Consider the following 18,076-nt stretch of genomic DNA (forward strand, 5'->3'; position numbering starts at 1 on the left):
AATGTCCCCTTTGGGGCTAAAGGTAGCAGAATTCCTAGTCCTAACCCATTCCTGTTTTTTGTTGCCTTGTACAACTCAAGTGGGAAGATCTGGTGGCAGCATTCTTTCCCCCCACCACAGGGTTACGTGAAAAAAGGAAACTAGGGGGATGATGCATGAGGGGGAGTGTGAGAGGGATGGGGGGTGAGGGAATACGAATGAGAAATAAATTAATGCTGCCCGGAGGGATTTCTCTCAGTCTTCTCCTTTTCTGCATGATGGGACGGAGAGGTGGGTGGGGGGTCGCCAATTTAATGAAGTGGCCTTGCTGTGTCTTGTGACACTGCTTCTGACCCAAGGCAGTGGACAAGATGCAGGGATGACCTGTCATCCAGGAGGTGCCAAGATAAGAGGGAGGGAAGAAGGTATACGGGAGTGGAGTATGTAGGGGATGGAATGGGTGGGAGTGGTTTCTATGCCTTTGTTTTTTGGCTACCTCCCTTGTGAGGGGGAAAAAGCCCTTGTCATATGTATGTATTGTGCATAAAGCGATGCACGTGATATGTATGTGTGTGTCTGTATCCAAGCTATTCCACATATTTATGCATCTATATGGAAAACTTTTAGACACCTGGTCTTTCATAATTTACTCCTATGACTTCTTAAAGCCCTCCCATCTTTAATCACATCTTTTCTGTCACTTCACTTTATCCCCTTTAGTGACATGAACACTAATCATATAACCTCTCTTCGATCTTTCAATGTTGGTAGACCCAGTACTGTACTTTTAGTCTTTCCTCGTATAGTTTATCTGCCAGGCTGGGGACCTGTTTTGTTGCTGCTCTTTGTATTCTCTTGATCTTACTTACATACTTCACTGTGTAGGGACCATACTACTAACTCCCTATACAGCCTTGGACGTATCAGGGCTTCGATGATTTTTTTCATCATTTACATATACATGTTTATGTATGTACGTGTTTATGTACGTACTTGTTTATGTATATATGTATGTATGAAGATGCAAGAATGCAAGCATAAACAATGAATAAAAACTTATCAGTGTTCAAGAACAAGTTTCAGGGAGAAACGTGAAGAAAAATATGTTAAAAACAATGACAGTCAAAGTAAGTGAGGTGTTTAAATTACTCAAGAAGCTGGAGATTAAAAATGACACAGGAACAGATAGAATTTCAAACTTTATACTGTAAGTGTAAAGAACACAGTGAATAAATTATATAAATTGAATGAATGTTTACTGGAAGAGAGAAAGTGTAATTGGACTGAAGATCTGCACATGTGGTACCATTATGTAAAGGAAGAAACAGGGAGGCACCATCAAATTACACACCAGTGTACTTAACCAGTATGATAACTTAAATGTGTAAAGAAATACTTTGAAGAGAAGGGAATCTTGTCTGAATTTTTTTTTTTTTTTTTTAAGGCAAGTTTTTATTTGAGAATGGTAAACGTGTTGCATGAGAGAGATGGGTGGATTGTGTACATCTAGATTTGGGAAAGGTATTTGACAAACTGCTGCAGAAGACTGCTATGGTTCTTGGAAAATGTTGGCCTTAATGGAAATACAATGAAATGGGTTTAAAGACTAAGTGGCAGACATACAAGAACAGCAGCAAGATGAAAAGTCAGAGTAGAAAGGAGACACTAATGGGTACCACAGGACTCTAATGACAACTGCAATCTTCCTATTCAATCAATTTATTATCCCACTTCTTTTGCAGGAGACTCACAGGTAACTGGTTCCAGCAACCGGATGGGACCATAATTTACTCACTGGATAAATATTATCATGTAGTTTAGGGACTTATTGTGGGGCACTGCAGGATGAAGCGTTCAGTATATTCTGTGTGGTGGTTACATCTATGACAGTTTGATTCTGTGGCCAAGCCTATTCGATGTTGATACAGTTTTGAATGTAAGCATTAGACTGTTGTATCCACCATACAACACTCAGTACATGCCAACCAGTTAAGGAATACAACAGCTGACCTGCCCACTCTGCCAGGCTGCTTCCCACACATCTTGACAGATGGAACAGCAATTGCATAACAAACACTACATATCTGGATTGAAGAACATCTTATGGGGGCCCAATAGGGTGATCAGTTCTCCCCAATTACTCTAGTGTCTTCACTTGTGCCATGGGCAACCCAACAATTACTGCTATCACCAGCTTGCCAAAATACAACATTAATACTGGATTTTTTACCTGAAGTAGGAAATGTTGGTCTTCGTTGTAACTTTATATGCCATGTAGGCACCCATGCCATCACCAATTTTCTGAGGGTCTGTCACTGTGATCTCTATGAATTCATCTTTTTTTTCATTATCATTCTGAAAAAAGGAAAATACATCATAAAAGAAAAAATAGACTTAGATCTTTCAAAATCCTCAAATTCTATAGATACCACCAATGCCCTTTTAACCTTCCATTTTTTACATATATACAGACAATCCAGATTTCCCAATCTATTTTATACACAATGGGGTGACAGAGTCAAAATACACACCAACATAATACACAAACCCCATTCAACCACCCATCCCCTCTCAGCATCTGGACAAAACAAAGAAACTAATACAACAATATACAAACAATGCATACGCTCAGTGATAAATTATGCGAGTCCTGCATGGGCTCCTAATTTCAGTGAGACACCACAACACCCTTCAAATCATCCAAAACAAAGCCCTAAAAACAATTACAGGCTGCACAAATACAACACCTACAGACCATTTACACCATGAAACAAAAGTCCTCAAGTCAAGGACCACCTTGACATGAGAGGCACACAAACACTTGCCGCAGCAACCACAAACACATCACACCCGCTACACTACATAGCAGAACACCCACACACACCAAGAAACATTAAAACAACACCCAAAGACCTGTATCACACAGATACTCTCTTCTCTTCCTCCACAACCACCAAATACCAGCCTTCGGAAACATATTCATAATCATATCACTCACCACTCTATTAACACACTGAAAGACAACATACTGCTGCATGCCAGACCCCCTGATATCCACACTTCTGAATCCTCTCTCCCACGAAAGGACAGAGTCCACCTGGCCAGACTGCGGTGTGGCCACCAACCAGCACTTCTAAGCTACCAGAAGAGGCTGGATGACTGCATTGCGAACAGCTGCCCAGGATGTAACACTTCACCCCATACCATACTACACAATGGAAGACTGCATTATACACAATCATGCACGCAAACAACACAACATACACTCTATAAAGGATTTGTGGGAAAACCCAGTTTCGGCTGTGGCATTCCTTGGGGAGACGGGACTGCTCGGACAGACAGTCTAGGGAACGACAACAACAACAACAACAATCTCAGCATCTTGGGGAAGAAGGATCACCCACACCCTCAAGACAGCTCTTTGAGGATGACCTCTAAGCAGGACCATAAATCACTAAAGATGTGTCCCTTACATTTATCCTTGATTAATCAAGGCTACAGGAAAAACTCCAACTCCAACTATAAAGCAAAGATAGCTATACTTACGTACATATCCTACAAGACCCTTTCCCACTTATAAGGGGGGGTGGCCTAGCCAAGACATAACCCACCCTACACTTATCTAACACTTGTATTTTCCTTTTTATCTTTGCTCCTTGTGAATGAAGGGTCATCAAAGATATGACAATGAAAATCAACCTGAAAATCAACTCCTCAGCAACAAATAGAAACTAATTACAGTTTACAAACATTCACAAGAACACCCCCACCTCAACTATGCTTCAACAGCAAAATGTACCCTAATAAAAACATCTGCACACAAACACTCATCCTCATTGAATATCACATGAAAGTGAAAGATACAGTTCAAAGTAGTCCTCAACCCCACTTGTTCATCTCATTTCACAGGAACCACCATGTGAAGTGGTGGGGGAAGAGTTATTATGCAAGCATATATAATCTACCAATATCAAAGAAGGCATAAAAAAACAAGAAGAACTCAAAACCTCCTGGTCTCACTTTTGATATTTACATGACCTACAGCCCACACATCAAAGTTTTGACATTGAAAATCAACAAGAAAATAAACATACTAAAAGAAGTCACAAGCCCTGGCTTTGAACACCAAATGGAATTTGATCACATGACTTCGAACACCAAATGGAATTTGATCACATTCTTCAAATAGTTGTTGAGAACAACACTAAATTGTTTCCACAGCATGGTTCCCAAGAACAACAACAATTATAGCAACCACAATAAAATAACCTTACAAACCATACAAAATATACATACATACGTATGCCAAAGGCTCTTTTCCCCTTACAAGAGAGGTAGCCAAAAATACAAAGGCATAAAATCCACTCCCATCCATTCCATTCCCACATATTCCACTCGCATCCACCCCCCTCGCTCCCTCTTATCTTGGCTCCTCCTGGGTGACAGGTCTCCCTGCAGCTCGCCCACTGCCCTGGGTCAGAAGCGGTGTTGCAAGACACAGCACATCCACAGCAAGGCTGCTTCATTAAAAACAATGCCCCTTCATCTTTACCTTCCTTACATCCCAAGTCTTCATACAATACTGTGGATACAGTCCTCCATACAACTTTCTATTTGCATTTAGCCTTAATTAACTATGTCTAAACCAATGTCCAGTGTTTCTTCCCAGAGATCTATGGGAGGGAAGGACCAATGCCAGTCTACATTGTGGGGCTGTAGATTTTAAGTCAGAGACATGAAGCAAAAATAATTACCAATACATACTTCACATTCCACCCAGATATTCACTTGTAACCTTCACTCTGTAATTATGATCCACATCCAGATTTCTTAACTATAAACATACAAATTAATAATAATAAACAAGTAAATCAAATTGTCAAACAAATCCAAGAATGGTAGAAAAAGATTAAATGACAAAAAAATCTCCTTGCAGTTCTTGATGCTTGAATGCTGACAAGACAATACAGTAATAACATTAGAATGAAAATACCTGTTCAGTAGTACTCTGTGTTCTTGTAGTAAGGGTGGGCTCTACAGGGGTGGGCATGATGGAGGCAGTGGCATGGCTTGATGCAATACTAGGGTTGACAACTGCAACTACTGGAGGACTGAGGGGAGCACCCATTGGAGGAAGGACACTGCTGGCTGGTGGCACTGGCGACTCAAATGAATCCTGTAACAATTACCATTGGACGAAATTAGGTGCGTCTTTTGGTTTGTTCCACATTCTTCACTTCCAACCTCAGACAATCTCCTATGGGGTGTGGACATCTTGATACATGTCTGATTAGACCTATTCTGTGCTGGTACTAAGTGCTAGATGGTGATCCTGATGTCATGATGATGATCTGTATACTGCATTACAACATGCCCTATGAGCCGATCTCCTTTATGGGGTGTTGATTGGGCAAGTTTTATGCCATCAATATCTTAGGAATTTATATGGCATCCCTACAGAACAGTCATGCAGCACTTTTATGACTGAAAAATTAAATACATACTACCATGGGCTTTTTCCCCCTTACAAGGGAGGTAGCCAAAGTCAAAGGCATAAATCTATTCCCAACCATTTCATCCCCACATACTCCTCTCCCATTCACCACCCCTCTCTCCCTCTTTTCTTGGTTCCTCCTGGATGATGGGTCATCCCTGCATCTTGCCCCACTGCCCTGGGTCAGAGGCAATGTAACAAGACAGAACATCCACAGCAAGGCTGCTTCATTTATTCAGCACCCACCCTCTGTCCCATCATGCAGAAAAAGAGAAGACTGGGAGAAATCCTTTCAGGCTGCGTCAAGTATTGGTCACACATACTCCCTCACTCTCCATCCACTCCCATGCATCACAGCATCATCCATACACAACCATTCTCCACTCACCCCTACCTTCTGTCTTCTCCCTTCCTTCCTCACCAAATATTCCCCTCTATCCCAATGCCTCTTTTACCCTATCCATCCATCTCATCCTTTGTCGCCCCCTCACGCTCACTTCTTCCACACCTCTTACTAATCTTTCTTCACTCATTCTTTCCACGTGTCCAAACCATCCCAATACTCTTTCAACAACCCTATCTCTTAACTCCCTTTCCATCCCCTTTCTCCTCCTCACCTCCTTTCTCACTTTATCCAACCTAGTAACCCCTACCATACTTCCCAGGCATTTCATCTCAAATAAATTTAAACTCTTCCTTTTATGTTCAATGTTTCTGCCCCATACAGTGCTGTCAGCACAATCCTCCCTTCATACAATCTCCTCTTAGCCTCCATTCCCAAATGTCTATTTCTAATTACTTTTTAATACCACAAGGAGTTAACTTGCTTCTCTCATTCTACATTCTACCTTCACTCATCCCTTTCCTGCCAAATTTGCACCCAAGTATTTAACCACTTCCATACGGTGACGCCTACGTAGGCGGCATGAGGAGCAAGTGGGTACTCGATGATGCCGACGTCGCCATCTTGATTATATTTATTGTAGCCGTACCTATGTAATTTCCATTCTCTCTAAAATGGCTTCATCAATTTTCTATGGTTATCAAAATACACGGGTGAAAGAGAACGAATGATTGAGCACCGACTTTATTTTTTATAATGCGATTATTATGACGCAACATCGCATGCCGGGCACCTAATGCTGCTAGACGTGCAATGTGCCCCAGAGTGAAGAGGTTAAAACTATTCACTTCCTCCAGTCTCTCACCCCTTAATACTCTTTTCCAATTTGATGCCATCCTCTCCCTTTGTACATCTCATCACCTTACTTCTCCCACATTTATCTTCAACTATCCCAAATACACTCCACTCCACCCTCCCTCTTATCTTGGCACCTCCTGGATGAGTCATCCCTGCACCTTGTCCACTGCCCTGGGTCAAAGGCAGTGTCGCAAGACACAGCACATCCACAGCAAGGCCGCTTCATTAAATCGGCGACCCCTCCCCCTCTCTCTGTCCCCTCATGCAGAAAAGAAGACTGGGAGAAATCCCTTCAGGCTGCGTCAAATTTTTCTCACACATACTACCTCACCCCCCATCCCCCCACCAATCCCACCTCATGCATCACATCATCATCCATATACAACCATTCTCCATTCACCCCTGTCTTCTGTCCTCTCCCGTCCTTCCTCAACAGACATTCCACTCTTCCCCAGAGCCCCTTTCACCCCATCCATCCATCTCGTCCTAGGTTGCCCTCTCATGTTCACTCCCTCCACATCTGTCTTCCATACCTCTTTTACTAGTCTTTCTTCACTCATTCTTTCCAACGTGGAGGGAGTGAACATGAGGGGGGAAGAGGGGAATGTCTGTTGAGGAAGGACGGGAGAGGACAGAAGACAGGGGTGAATGGAGAATGGTTGTTTATGGATGATGATGTGATGCATGAGGTGGGATGGGTGGGGGGATGGGGGGTGAGGTAGTATGTGCGAGAAAATTTTGACGCAGCCTGAAGGGATTTCCCCGTCTTCTCCTTTTCTGCATGAGGGGACAGAGAGGGGAGGGTTGCCGATTTAATGAAGCGGCCTTGCTGTGGATGTGCTGTGTCTTGCGACACTGCCTCTGACCCAGGGCAGTGGACAAGGTGCAGGGATGACCCGTCATCTAGGAGATGCCAAGATAAGAGGGAGGGTTGAGGGTGGAGGGGAGTGGAGTGTATTTGGGATGGAATGGGTGGGAATGGTTATTATGCCTTATTCTATTTGGCTACCTCTCTTGTAAGGAGAAAAAAGCCTTTGGTATATGTATCTCTAATCCCCAGCCCATTACTCTTGCACTACCTCATCCATGTACAAATTGAACAGCCATGGCAACATGACATCCCTGGCAAAGTCCCACCTTTACCTCAAACCACACACTCTTTCCATTTCTAGTTCTAACACAGGCTCTACTAGTACTGCAAAAACTCTTTACTACTCTTAACAGCTTTCCACCTACCCCAAATATCTGCAATACTTCCCAGTGCCTTCCTGCCTACCCATTCAAGCCTATTCAAAATCCATAAAGGCCCAAAAAAACATCCTTACCTTTTCCTTAAGTTTTCTCACATATCTGCCTTACCACAAAAATTTGATCCACACAACACCTACTGTTCCTCACCTAATTCTCTTTATCGAAACCCTCCCATAAGCCTTCCCAACTACATTCTACAAATTGATCCCTCTGAAACTACTACACTCGCTTGTTCCCTTTTCCCTTGTAAAGTGGAACTATACAGGCACTCTACCCTCTTTTAGACAAACGGTAATCAACCCAGTCCACCATCACTGTACCTCCCTTTTTCAGACACTCCACATGACATTCACCTAACCCAGGGGCCTTACCAGTTTTCATCATTTTAATAACTTTCACCTCATCTTTTATTATTTCTAATTTTCCTCATTCATCATGGTCATTTTCTTAGCACTTTCCACTGCAACTACCTTTCCCTCTCTATCCTCCTTCACATTTAGCCAACTCCCTAAAATTCTCTGCCCATCTTCCTCTTACTGCCGTCTCTTCTATTATCATCTCTCCATCTGCACCTCTTACCTTTTGTTCTCTACTTGATTCGCCCCTCTTCCTCTTAATTTCCTTCCAGAACATCTTTATTACTTTCAAAAATTTCTGTCATACTCTTATCCTATTTCACATCTGCTCTCCTTTATCTTATGTTTTACTTCCCTTCATTTTTCTTTGTACCTCTCATGTGTTTCTAATCCTATTTTGCAACCAATCTGTGAATGCTCATTTCTTCTCTTCTACAATTTTCTTTGCTATTTCCTCCCACCACTCCCTACTCTTCCTTCTATTTCCTCCCATCCACCTTGTTCCACACATCTTTGCACACCTTGTGACTCCCTTCTTGAAACATCCCCATTCCTCCTCCACTCCTAGTTCTATTCTATCCTTCATTACCTCCCACTCTTCTCTCAGCTTTTTGTACTCGTCCTCCTTTTCTTTCTCATTTAAACAGTTTACTCTAAACACCTCCCTACCTTCTCTCCTTTTCCATCTATCCTCCACTCTTAACTTACTTTCCCCCAAAAAAAGAATCCAATATTCCACCACTCTCTCCCTTAAGAACATGTACATCCAAAACTCTTCCTACTCTTCTCCTGGTTACCACTGTATAGTCCATCAAAGCCCTATCTACCACCCTTCCATCCACCACCCTCTCCCATATGTACTTATGTTTGACTTTCTTCCTAAACACTGTTTGCTATCATCAACTCTTTCTAGACATATCACCAACTCTTCACTACATTTTCCTGGCACCCCACATTTCCCAACCACTCTGTCTATTGTTTCACAACCTACCCTAACATTGAGATCTCCCAATCACTAGATTGACATTTCTTCCTAAACCCTCTATACACTCATTTAAATCTATCCAAAAACCCTCCATTTACTCTATACTCTTCTCACTACCAGGCCCATATGCATTTACAAAGACCCAGGTCTCCATTCCCAGTTCCACCTTCATTCATATTAATCTTGAAGAAACCTTCCACTCCACTACACTTAACCATCTCTTCACTAATTAGTACAGGTAGTTCTCGATATATGCGACTTCGATATATGCGAATTCGCGTATATGCGATTCAAGAATTTGCACCACTTTTCGATATGTGCGGGGATATATTCGAAGATATGCGATTTGACCTAAAAAAAAAAAAAAAAAAAAATAGTCGCGGCCGATTATTTTTTCCAAAATACCTATTACATATTTGAAGTTGGTGCGCATAAAGCCGTGTGGTAACACTGGCTGCATCAGCTAGGTAGAGCTGGCATCACTGCGGCGTTATCACAACAACAACACCGGCAGCTGTACAGACGGCATCGTCTTAGGCATCCTTCCTGTTTCATAGGCCAAACCATTGTCTTTCTGCAGGTAATTAAGCTTTTTTGATACACAAATTAATTATTTTTTTCACAAACAAATTAATTTTTGATACTTATTACTGCCCCAATTAATTTCGTCAATTTTCATTCTCTGCAAGAATTATCGTTTATTCTCCGCACTGGATAAACTCTAAGCAGTAAGCCTGCCTGTGTATCTCCAGAGCACATCAACAGTCAGTTTAAGCGTAGCAAGCAGTCTGAAATGTGAATTGTAAACAGACTGATTTTTCAAACAGCTGAAGAAAATACGCTTGGCGAAATAAGTGATGTTTACATGATGAAGAAGACCCCGATGAGCCTGCACCACTCAGCCCCTAATCCATTGCCTTGTGCTAAAATGTATGTAAACATATATGAGATGCAGTATGTAAGCCCTTTGCCAAAATAAAATATGAAAAAAAAAAAAAAAAATCAATCCGAGTTGAGAACGTATCCCCCTTTTTCCCATAGGTTCAATAGTTCGATATATGCGAATTCGTTATATGCGGGGGGTCTGCGGAACGGAACCCCTGCATATAACGAGAACTACCTGTATAGCCACCCCTTCTCTCCCTTGTCTTCACTCCTGACACCCTCCTCACTATTCCCAAATTCACCCCTCTGTTTCAATTTAGTTTCACTCAATGCCAACACATCCATCTTCTCACAAACATACTACCATCTCTTCCCTTTTACTCTAATCTGCACCACATCCACACACATTAAAAGACCCAAACCTTAGGATTCTGGTTGGAAAACTCATGCCAGACACACTTATGCCTCCCCCCCCTTTTTTTTTATAGCAATGTCCCCCTTGGGGCTACAGAGTGTAGGATGCCAAGTCCTATCCCTGTCCCGTTTTTGTCGCCTTTTATGACTCAAGTGGGAAGACTGTGGCAGTATTCTTTCTCCGCCACCACGGTTTGGCAAAAAAGGAAATGTATATTCAGAGAAATGGCACAGGACAGTATTAAGAATTTGAAATCATTCTTCAAAAAACAGAACTTGATCAACTAAAAAAAAAAAAAAAAAGGGGGGGGGAAATGAGACTGACTATACTTTACATATGAAGTGTGTTAACCATTTCTTGTCATTGGTGTGGAAGTCTGTCTATATGATCTCTTAATAGTACATGTCTAGGGACTTTACTGATTGCATTATTTATGCCTAATTCATAAAACACTTTACATTCCACCCAGACATGCCACTATAACCGTTCTTTCTTTATCTCTCATACTTGTGGAGTGATGCTTGTGCAAAGTGTGCTAGAAGTGTGGACCTCTATGAATCCATGTTGGTAGTTTTTTTGAGGTGGCACGGGAAGTAAGTGCAAGAGTGTTAGGCAAAGGTTTAGAATTTGTAGGAGAGAATGGATGGACATGGGAGGTGAACCAGTTATTTGTGGATGACATGTGCATGTGAAGCTGATTTTGAGGTCAGACAAACAGCAGGTGACCAAGTTTGGAAAGGTATGCAAGACAGAGTAAAAGAGTTAATGTGGCAAAGTATATGATAAAGTACAAGGTATGATACAGGTGGCAGGTTATATGCAAGTGTAAAGGGTAAGGCTTGATAAGTGGAGTTGCATGTGATGGTGAATGGAGTAGATATAGAGGCAAATCATAGGAATATCATGACAACATATTAATTATAACTACCAACTTTTACCTGATTTAGCTGGAGCTTAGGGGCAGCTGTACTCTGGAAGATTCCAGTGTCATCATTGTCATCTAAAGATACTTCCTGAAATGAAAATGGTCATTAATTATTTACTTTTCATTTCATACATCTCAATTTCTATATTCCAAGAATTATCAATTTGTGAAACAAAGCTATATACATGGAAGCAAAATACAAATTAACAATCATAATGACACCACCACATTAAAGAAAGCACATGAACAATTTCACAAATGCATTTTTTTTTTTCAACATCACATGAAATTACTGGGACCTATCTTGATTTGTCTAGGTTACTTGACCATGGTCAAAGAAAAATCAATGGCAGTGGCAACCACTACAACTGCATTAATTCCATTACCTTAAGATAAAGTTTGCAAAAACACTTATAGATTAAACAACTGTTGGCTCGGGTTTCACAGACTGGAAAATTGGCGCCCAATAGTGGCTAGAAGACCCTTGGGCTGTCCCATGGATCTTGTTGGAGAAAAACCTTACACAACCATGTATTGTACTGGTGTGTAACTATTTCAATATTATTGGCTGAAAGTGATGGGAAGGGCACAGTTACCACATGTTAGCATTCCAGAGGTGAAAAGGTGCAAGAAACACAAAGTTGATAGAGAGAGAGCTTGGGCCAGAGACCAAGTGTCAACCCATAAGGGTTGCACCTCCTAATGGAGGCCAAGGAGTTTTTTGGAAATAGGTAGCAAAGCTGCCCATCTTGCAGGACCACCATATGCAGGTACATGTCATTGGTCCCATACCATTATGTACAAATATCTTATATCTCTTGCATTTTTAGTCTAATAACCCTTATTGTATTATGAACATTAGAAAATTAGCACAGAATTTTTGTTGGACAGTATTAGTTAAGCTATATAAAAATAAACTAGTCCCTGAATGTCCATGTTTCATGTATTAGTAATTATAGTAAATATATGCCTTATGTATCTATAATGGTAATATTAATACAATATATATGATTTATAAAAAGAGGGTGAGCAGATTTTCTTTGATAAAAATAGCATTAAAGGCAAAAGCATTCTTGTGGTTACCTAACTCCTTTTCCATTTCTGTAATAATCCCCTCGCCCCCAAGAGGGTGAGCAGATTTTCTTTGATAAAAATAGCATTAAAGGCAAAAGCATTCTTGTGGTTATCTAACTCCTTTTCTATTTCTGTAATAATCCCCTCACCCCCTAGAAGGCAGTTGTTAGAGAAATAATTTGGGATAAATGGAGCGAGAAGAACCATGGGAACAAAGTAAGCTTGCAAATGAACTAGTTATGACCACACATGAATCTGCAGGTAGGAAGAATGAAATCTTGAAATGGGTATCACAGATACATGCAAAGATGAACAGTTTTTCTGGTTTACCAATCATAATTTAAAATGCAGGGAAGAAATCACCGAGTTAACTGTGGATGGTGAGGTTTTGAGGAGGCTTCTGGCAGAAATAATGAACAAATTCCCAATCTGTCTTCACAGTGGAGAGCAATTTCCTAGAGGAAAGATGTGAGCAATAACTTGGGTTTAGAAAATGTAAACATAGAAGTGAAAGAAATGCTGTCACTTTGGACTACTGGACATGAGAAAAGCTTCATGATCTAATGGGACCTCCAACTGTATTCTTAAGGAATATAGGGAATGACTGGAAGAAAAGATTCAGTCTTGTTGTGTGTTCACTGCAAGGTTAGTGCCACAGGAGTAGAAAAGGACTAATGTGGTACCAATTCACAAATATGGAAGTAAGGAGATTCCATTGAATTAAAGGCCATCTTTCACCACCACAAATATGAAATTATGAGAAATAATTGTAAAAAAATTGATCAGTCAAATATAGAGATGAACATGTTGACAGTTTGCCTTTAGATCTGGAATGTCGTGCATGTCAAACCTATTAACCTCTTGAATATGATGATGCCTATGTATGCATCATGAGCCATGAGTGGGATATACAAGGATGTGGTGTTGGCTTCCTAATTATATTCATTTTGTAGTTGTTGCTGAGGGACCACGTTATTCTGTGAACAGGGTTGATCACATCCTGTGATGTTTTATTCATTCAGGGTGAAAGAACGAATATAACAGCAGTAACTATATATTTTGTAATGCACATATTCTGATGCATCATTGTACATCAGGCATCCTGATATGCACACGAATATTTGACTCTTGTTGAAGAGGTTAAGCTTTTACTTGAGAATGACTGATGTGCTCCTAGAAAGGGAGGACTGGGTTGACTATGTACCTCAATCTAAAAAGCTTTTGATAAAGTACCTTATGGTTGACTTGTGTGGAAACTGGACCATACATTAATCAAAAGGACAAAATATTTTTTCTGAAAGGCTGGCGCATACACAGATAGTAATAAAGGACAAAGCATTAAGATAGAAAGTAGAGGCCAGCAGAGTCCCACATAGTTCAATACTAGCACCCATATTTCTTATCTATGTGAATGACATGATGGAAATTACAAAAAACTATGGTATAAAGTTTGCAGATGATGCAAAGATTATGAAAACAGTAAAGAATGAGATCTGTTGATTGTTGCAAAAAGATCTAGACACTATATCTGCATAGAGCCAAGAATGGAAAACTAATTTGTCAAAAAATGCAAAGTATTTCAAATAGCTCAAAAAGACTATCTTTGAACTATCAGTTGGGAAGAGAATCCATTACAAAGGCAAATGAGGAAAAAGATTTGGCAATGTTGATAAAAGAACCTGCCACCTGACAGACATATCAGTAAGATTGTGGGAGACATGGACTGCTGCAGAACAATGAGGAGACAATGAAAACCTCAAACCCCAATCCATCCACGACTAGAAAATGCATTAGTGGTATGGTATACCATGAGTCAAGGATATAAAGCAACAGTGAAAGATCAAAGAAAAAGATGACTGGGTATTCATTGCTAAAGGGAATTGACTACATTAACTAATCTCTTGATTAAGGATGAGAAAGCTTTAAGAGGTCATGAAAACAAACTGAGTGAGAATGTCATGTGGATGTAAAGAAATACATTTCTCTATACACATACATAATTTTTTTGAATTGCTAACAAGGCAATACAGCCCAATACAAGAATTTAAATCTAAGGATGATTACTGGACTGTGTGTTGGTGGTGATGCCTAAAGAAACAAAATGTGGATAACAAGCTCTGCATGCTCAATGGAATTAATAAACGTCAAGTCTGTGATGGAAACTGAATTTGATAAAAAAAAAATTGCCATTCCTTGCTGAGGGGAAATTTCACTTTCCGTATATAGGAAGCCTACTAAAATACATACATACACCAGAGGGTTTTTTCCCCCTTACAAGGGAGGTAGCCAAAAAACAAAGGCATAAAACCACTCCCACCCATTCCATCCCTAACATACTACACTCCCCTCCACCCTCTTATCTTGGCACCTCCTGGACGATGGGTCATCCCTGCATCTTGCCCACTACCCTGGGTCAGAAGCGGTGTCGCAAGACAACACATCCACAGCATGGCTACTTCATTAAACCTGTGACCCCCCCCCCTGTTCCCTCATGCAGAAAAGGAGAAGATAGGGAGAAATCCCTTCAGGCTGTGTCAATTTATTTCTCACACATACTCCCTCATACCCCCATCCCCCACCCACTCCCCCTCATGCATCACAGCATCATCCATACATAACCATTCTCCATTCACCCCAATCTCCCATCCTTCCTCAACAAACATTCCTCTCTTTCCCAATGCCCCTTTTACCCCATCCATCCATCTCATCCTAGGTCCCCTTATGTTCACTCCTTCCACACCTCTTTTACTAGTCTTTCTTCACTCATTCTTTCCATGTGTCCAAACCATCCCAATACTCTTTCATCAACCCTATCTCCCAGCTCCCTTTCCACTCCCATTCTCCTCCTCACCTCATTTTTCACTATCCAGCCTAGTAACAACTATGATACTGTTCAAACACCTCATCTCAATAACTTTTAAACTCCTCTCTTATGTTCCCTTTTCTGCCCCATACAGTGCTATTGGCACAATCACCTACTAAAATAACTGCATATATTTCTTATTACAGCACATGTGGAAAATACTAGGGTAGTGACATGGTTCTACCTATGAGCTCTCAGGGTATGTAGTGAGGAATTTGTATGGGGAGAAGGCCTGTATAAACAGTCTTCCAATAACTACTCTACCCTGCTAAACAAACAGAAAAAAAAAAAAAAAAAAAAAAAAAAAAACAGAAGAAATATACACATGAGAAAAGAAATATTATGAACATCTTGTGGTACCACAAGAGAGTGAAGCCGAGATGTTAACAAGTTTGTGTACAAACAGCTTTTGGAACAGGGTGAAAAATTAAGGTCATAAGAATCAAAGAACAAATGTTAATACAGACAGCTTTGTATACAGTAAAAAGTTGTGTGTCATTTTGACATATGGAAATTAGCTCCACTGCAAGGACTCGAACCTTTGCCGTAGCAACTGCCTTTGTTTCAGAATAAGCAGTTGCTACGGCAAAGGTTCGAGTCCTTGCGGTGGAGCTTATTTCCATACAGTATAAAGTTTAGGGTGTCTTGGGTATACTATAGACATCACCAGGGTCTTATTAGGAGAATGACAAGATTGGTGGATGCTATATTCAACCTGGGAGAAGTAACCACAAAGCAGTGGCGGCTCGTAGCTAAAATTAGTAGGGGTGCTGCTCCAGAAATTTTTTAGCTTTTGTTTTAATATTGTATAAAAGGTTTTAATATTGTATAAAAGGAAACAGATATAAAACAAATTTAAGTTTTCCTGGAAGAATACGAAAAAAAATCAAATAGACTAGCTGGAAGCAGGATAATAATCTAATTCTATAATATCACATTATTGATTATGGTACGTGGTTTTTAAACAACACACGCAGAGGGGAAAAAAAATTACCTCACATGAGCATGTCAGGGTCAGCACTGTGGGAGCGACAGTGCTCTCTCTCTTCTTTGCAGCCTCATGTGCAGCTTCCTATGTGCGCATGCACACAACAGCCAAAGACCCCACCACTGGAAGTGTGCAGAGCACAGTTCCATACAAAGATTTTTGTATTTTATTTTTCATAAACTGGGGCTGTTTGATGTCATCGTGAATTCTTTTTTAAGCTTAAGGATTATATATTGTATGTATGTATATTGAATGTTATTGATAACATCAAGTGGAAATAAGGGGTGCTGCAGTTCCACAGTGCCTATATGTGAGCTGCCACTGCCACAGACGGATTTGTTAATTTCTCAATGGATGCTGCCAAGTTGGTTCTTAGCAAGAGTGTGAATCAACTGGGATGTTTGCTTCTGGGACATGAGATAGGATGATCCACTAAGATTATATGCATTTCTAATCTGTAAATATTTGTCACAATGAAGACTTGTAGTCAAAACAGATTATATTAGTGTCCCTGATACAATCTATGTTTTCCAACATTTTCCACTTGCCAGTCTCACTTTTGAAAACGCAAAACATTACAGTACATACATACATACAACTAGGTAAATACACACACACACACACACAGAGCAAGTGCTTCTTCCCTCTTATAAGGAAGGTAGCCAAGTCCAAGGCACACATCCATTCCACTCCCATTCACCACCCTTGTTTCCCTCCCGTCTTAGCTCCTTTTGGATGAAGGGTCATCCCCATCTCCTGCCCACTGCCCAGGGTCTGAAGTAAGCAGCAAATAAGTACATCCACAGTAAGGCCACTTCACTTAATTGGTGATCCCCCTCTCTCTGTCCCTTGTGCAGAAAATATAGGAGAGAGGAGAAATCCCTTTGGACTGCATTAAAATATCACCCCAACACAACCACTCCCCCATCCCCTCCTTTCCTTACTAGACATAGAAAAGAGATGGGGAGAAAATCCCTTTGTGCTGAAAGAAAATATCATCCACACAGTCATTCTCCACTCACCCCCATCCCCTCCCTTCTACCTCTATCATCAATCAAATCAAATCAGACATCCTGAGTCCATTGCTGAACAAAGGCCTCCTTCATAGCATTCCATGAATCACACAACTGTGCCACTAATCACACGACCGTGTCATTCTACCTCTATACACACACACATATACATACTGGACCAGTGAAAATATCTTAAATTAATACCAAAATGAAACAAGTATTACCTTCTTTGAAGATCTCCCTGAGTAGACCCAATGACTAAATTCCAGTGGGCAAACCTAACCTTTGTGAAGTTGCATGCCATAAATCATAAATTTAAGCAAAACACAAAAACATTAGGAGCAAACATAGAAAAAAATCACCTCACATAAAAAAAAGTGCTCTTAAAAAATAGAGATCATACTCTAAGACCCTCTAACTACAACATTAAAAACATGCAATATTAACTTAATGTTAAAGCAAACTCCATACAATTACAGGCTACAGAGACTTGTACAGCCTTCCAGCTTCAGACAACAACTAAACAATGTATTAGGACAAAGCACATCTACTACATGCGTGCAGAAATACAAAAAAGCAAATGAAGGCAGCTAAAACAAATACCGAAATGAAATACTAAGGTATACCAAGATAGTATTTGAGTATGT

General features: G+C 40.5%; 1 protein-coding gene across 5 annotated transcripts in view; it reads right to left on the bottom strand.

Annotated features, from left to right (window-relative positions):
• Positions 1–18,076, bottom strand: part of Snx1 (sorting nexin 1) — a 56,969-nt gene that overhangs the window by 26,991 nt on the left and 11,902 nt on the right. For 3 of the 5 annotated variants that reach the window (XM_076212501.1, XM_076212499.1, XM_076212503.1), the window contains 3 exons: positions 11,505–11,579; positions 4,973–5,155; positions 2,210–2,334 (listed from right to left, as the gene is read on the bottom strand). In XM_076212501.1, the coding sequence (XP_076068616.1) occupies positions 2,210–2,334; positions 4,973–5,155; positions 11,505–11,579 (383 nt within the window). The remainder of the gene's footprint in view (positions 1–2,209; positions 2,335–4,972; positions 5,156–11,504; positions 11,580–18,076) is intronic. The other 2 variants (XM_076212502.1, XM_076212500.1) reach the window with 1 other exon arrangement.

Source organism: Oratosquilla oratoria, chromosome 30, assembly GCF_046742065.1.
Source record: "Oratosquilla oratoria isolate Oo_2021 chromosome 30, ASM4674206v1, whole genome shotgun sequence".
NCBI lineage: Eukaryota > Metazoa > Arthropoda > Malacostraca > Stomatopoda > Squillidae > Oratosquilla > Oratosquilla oratoria.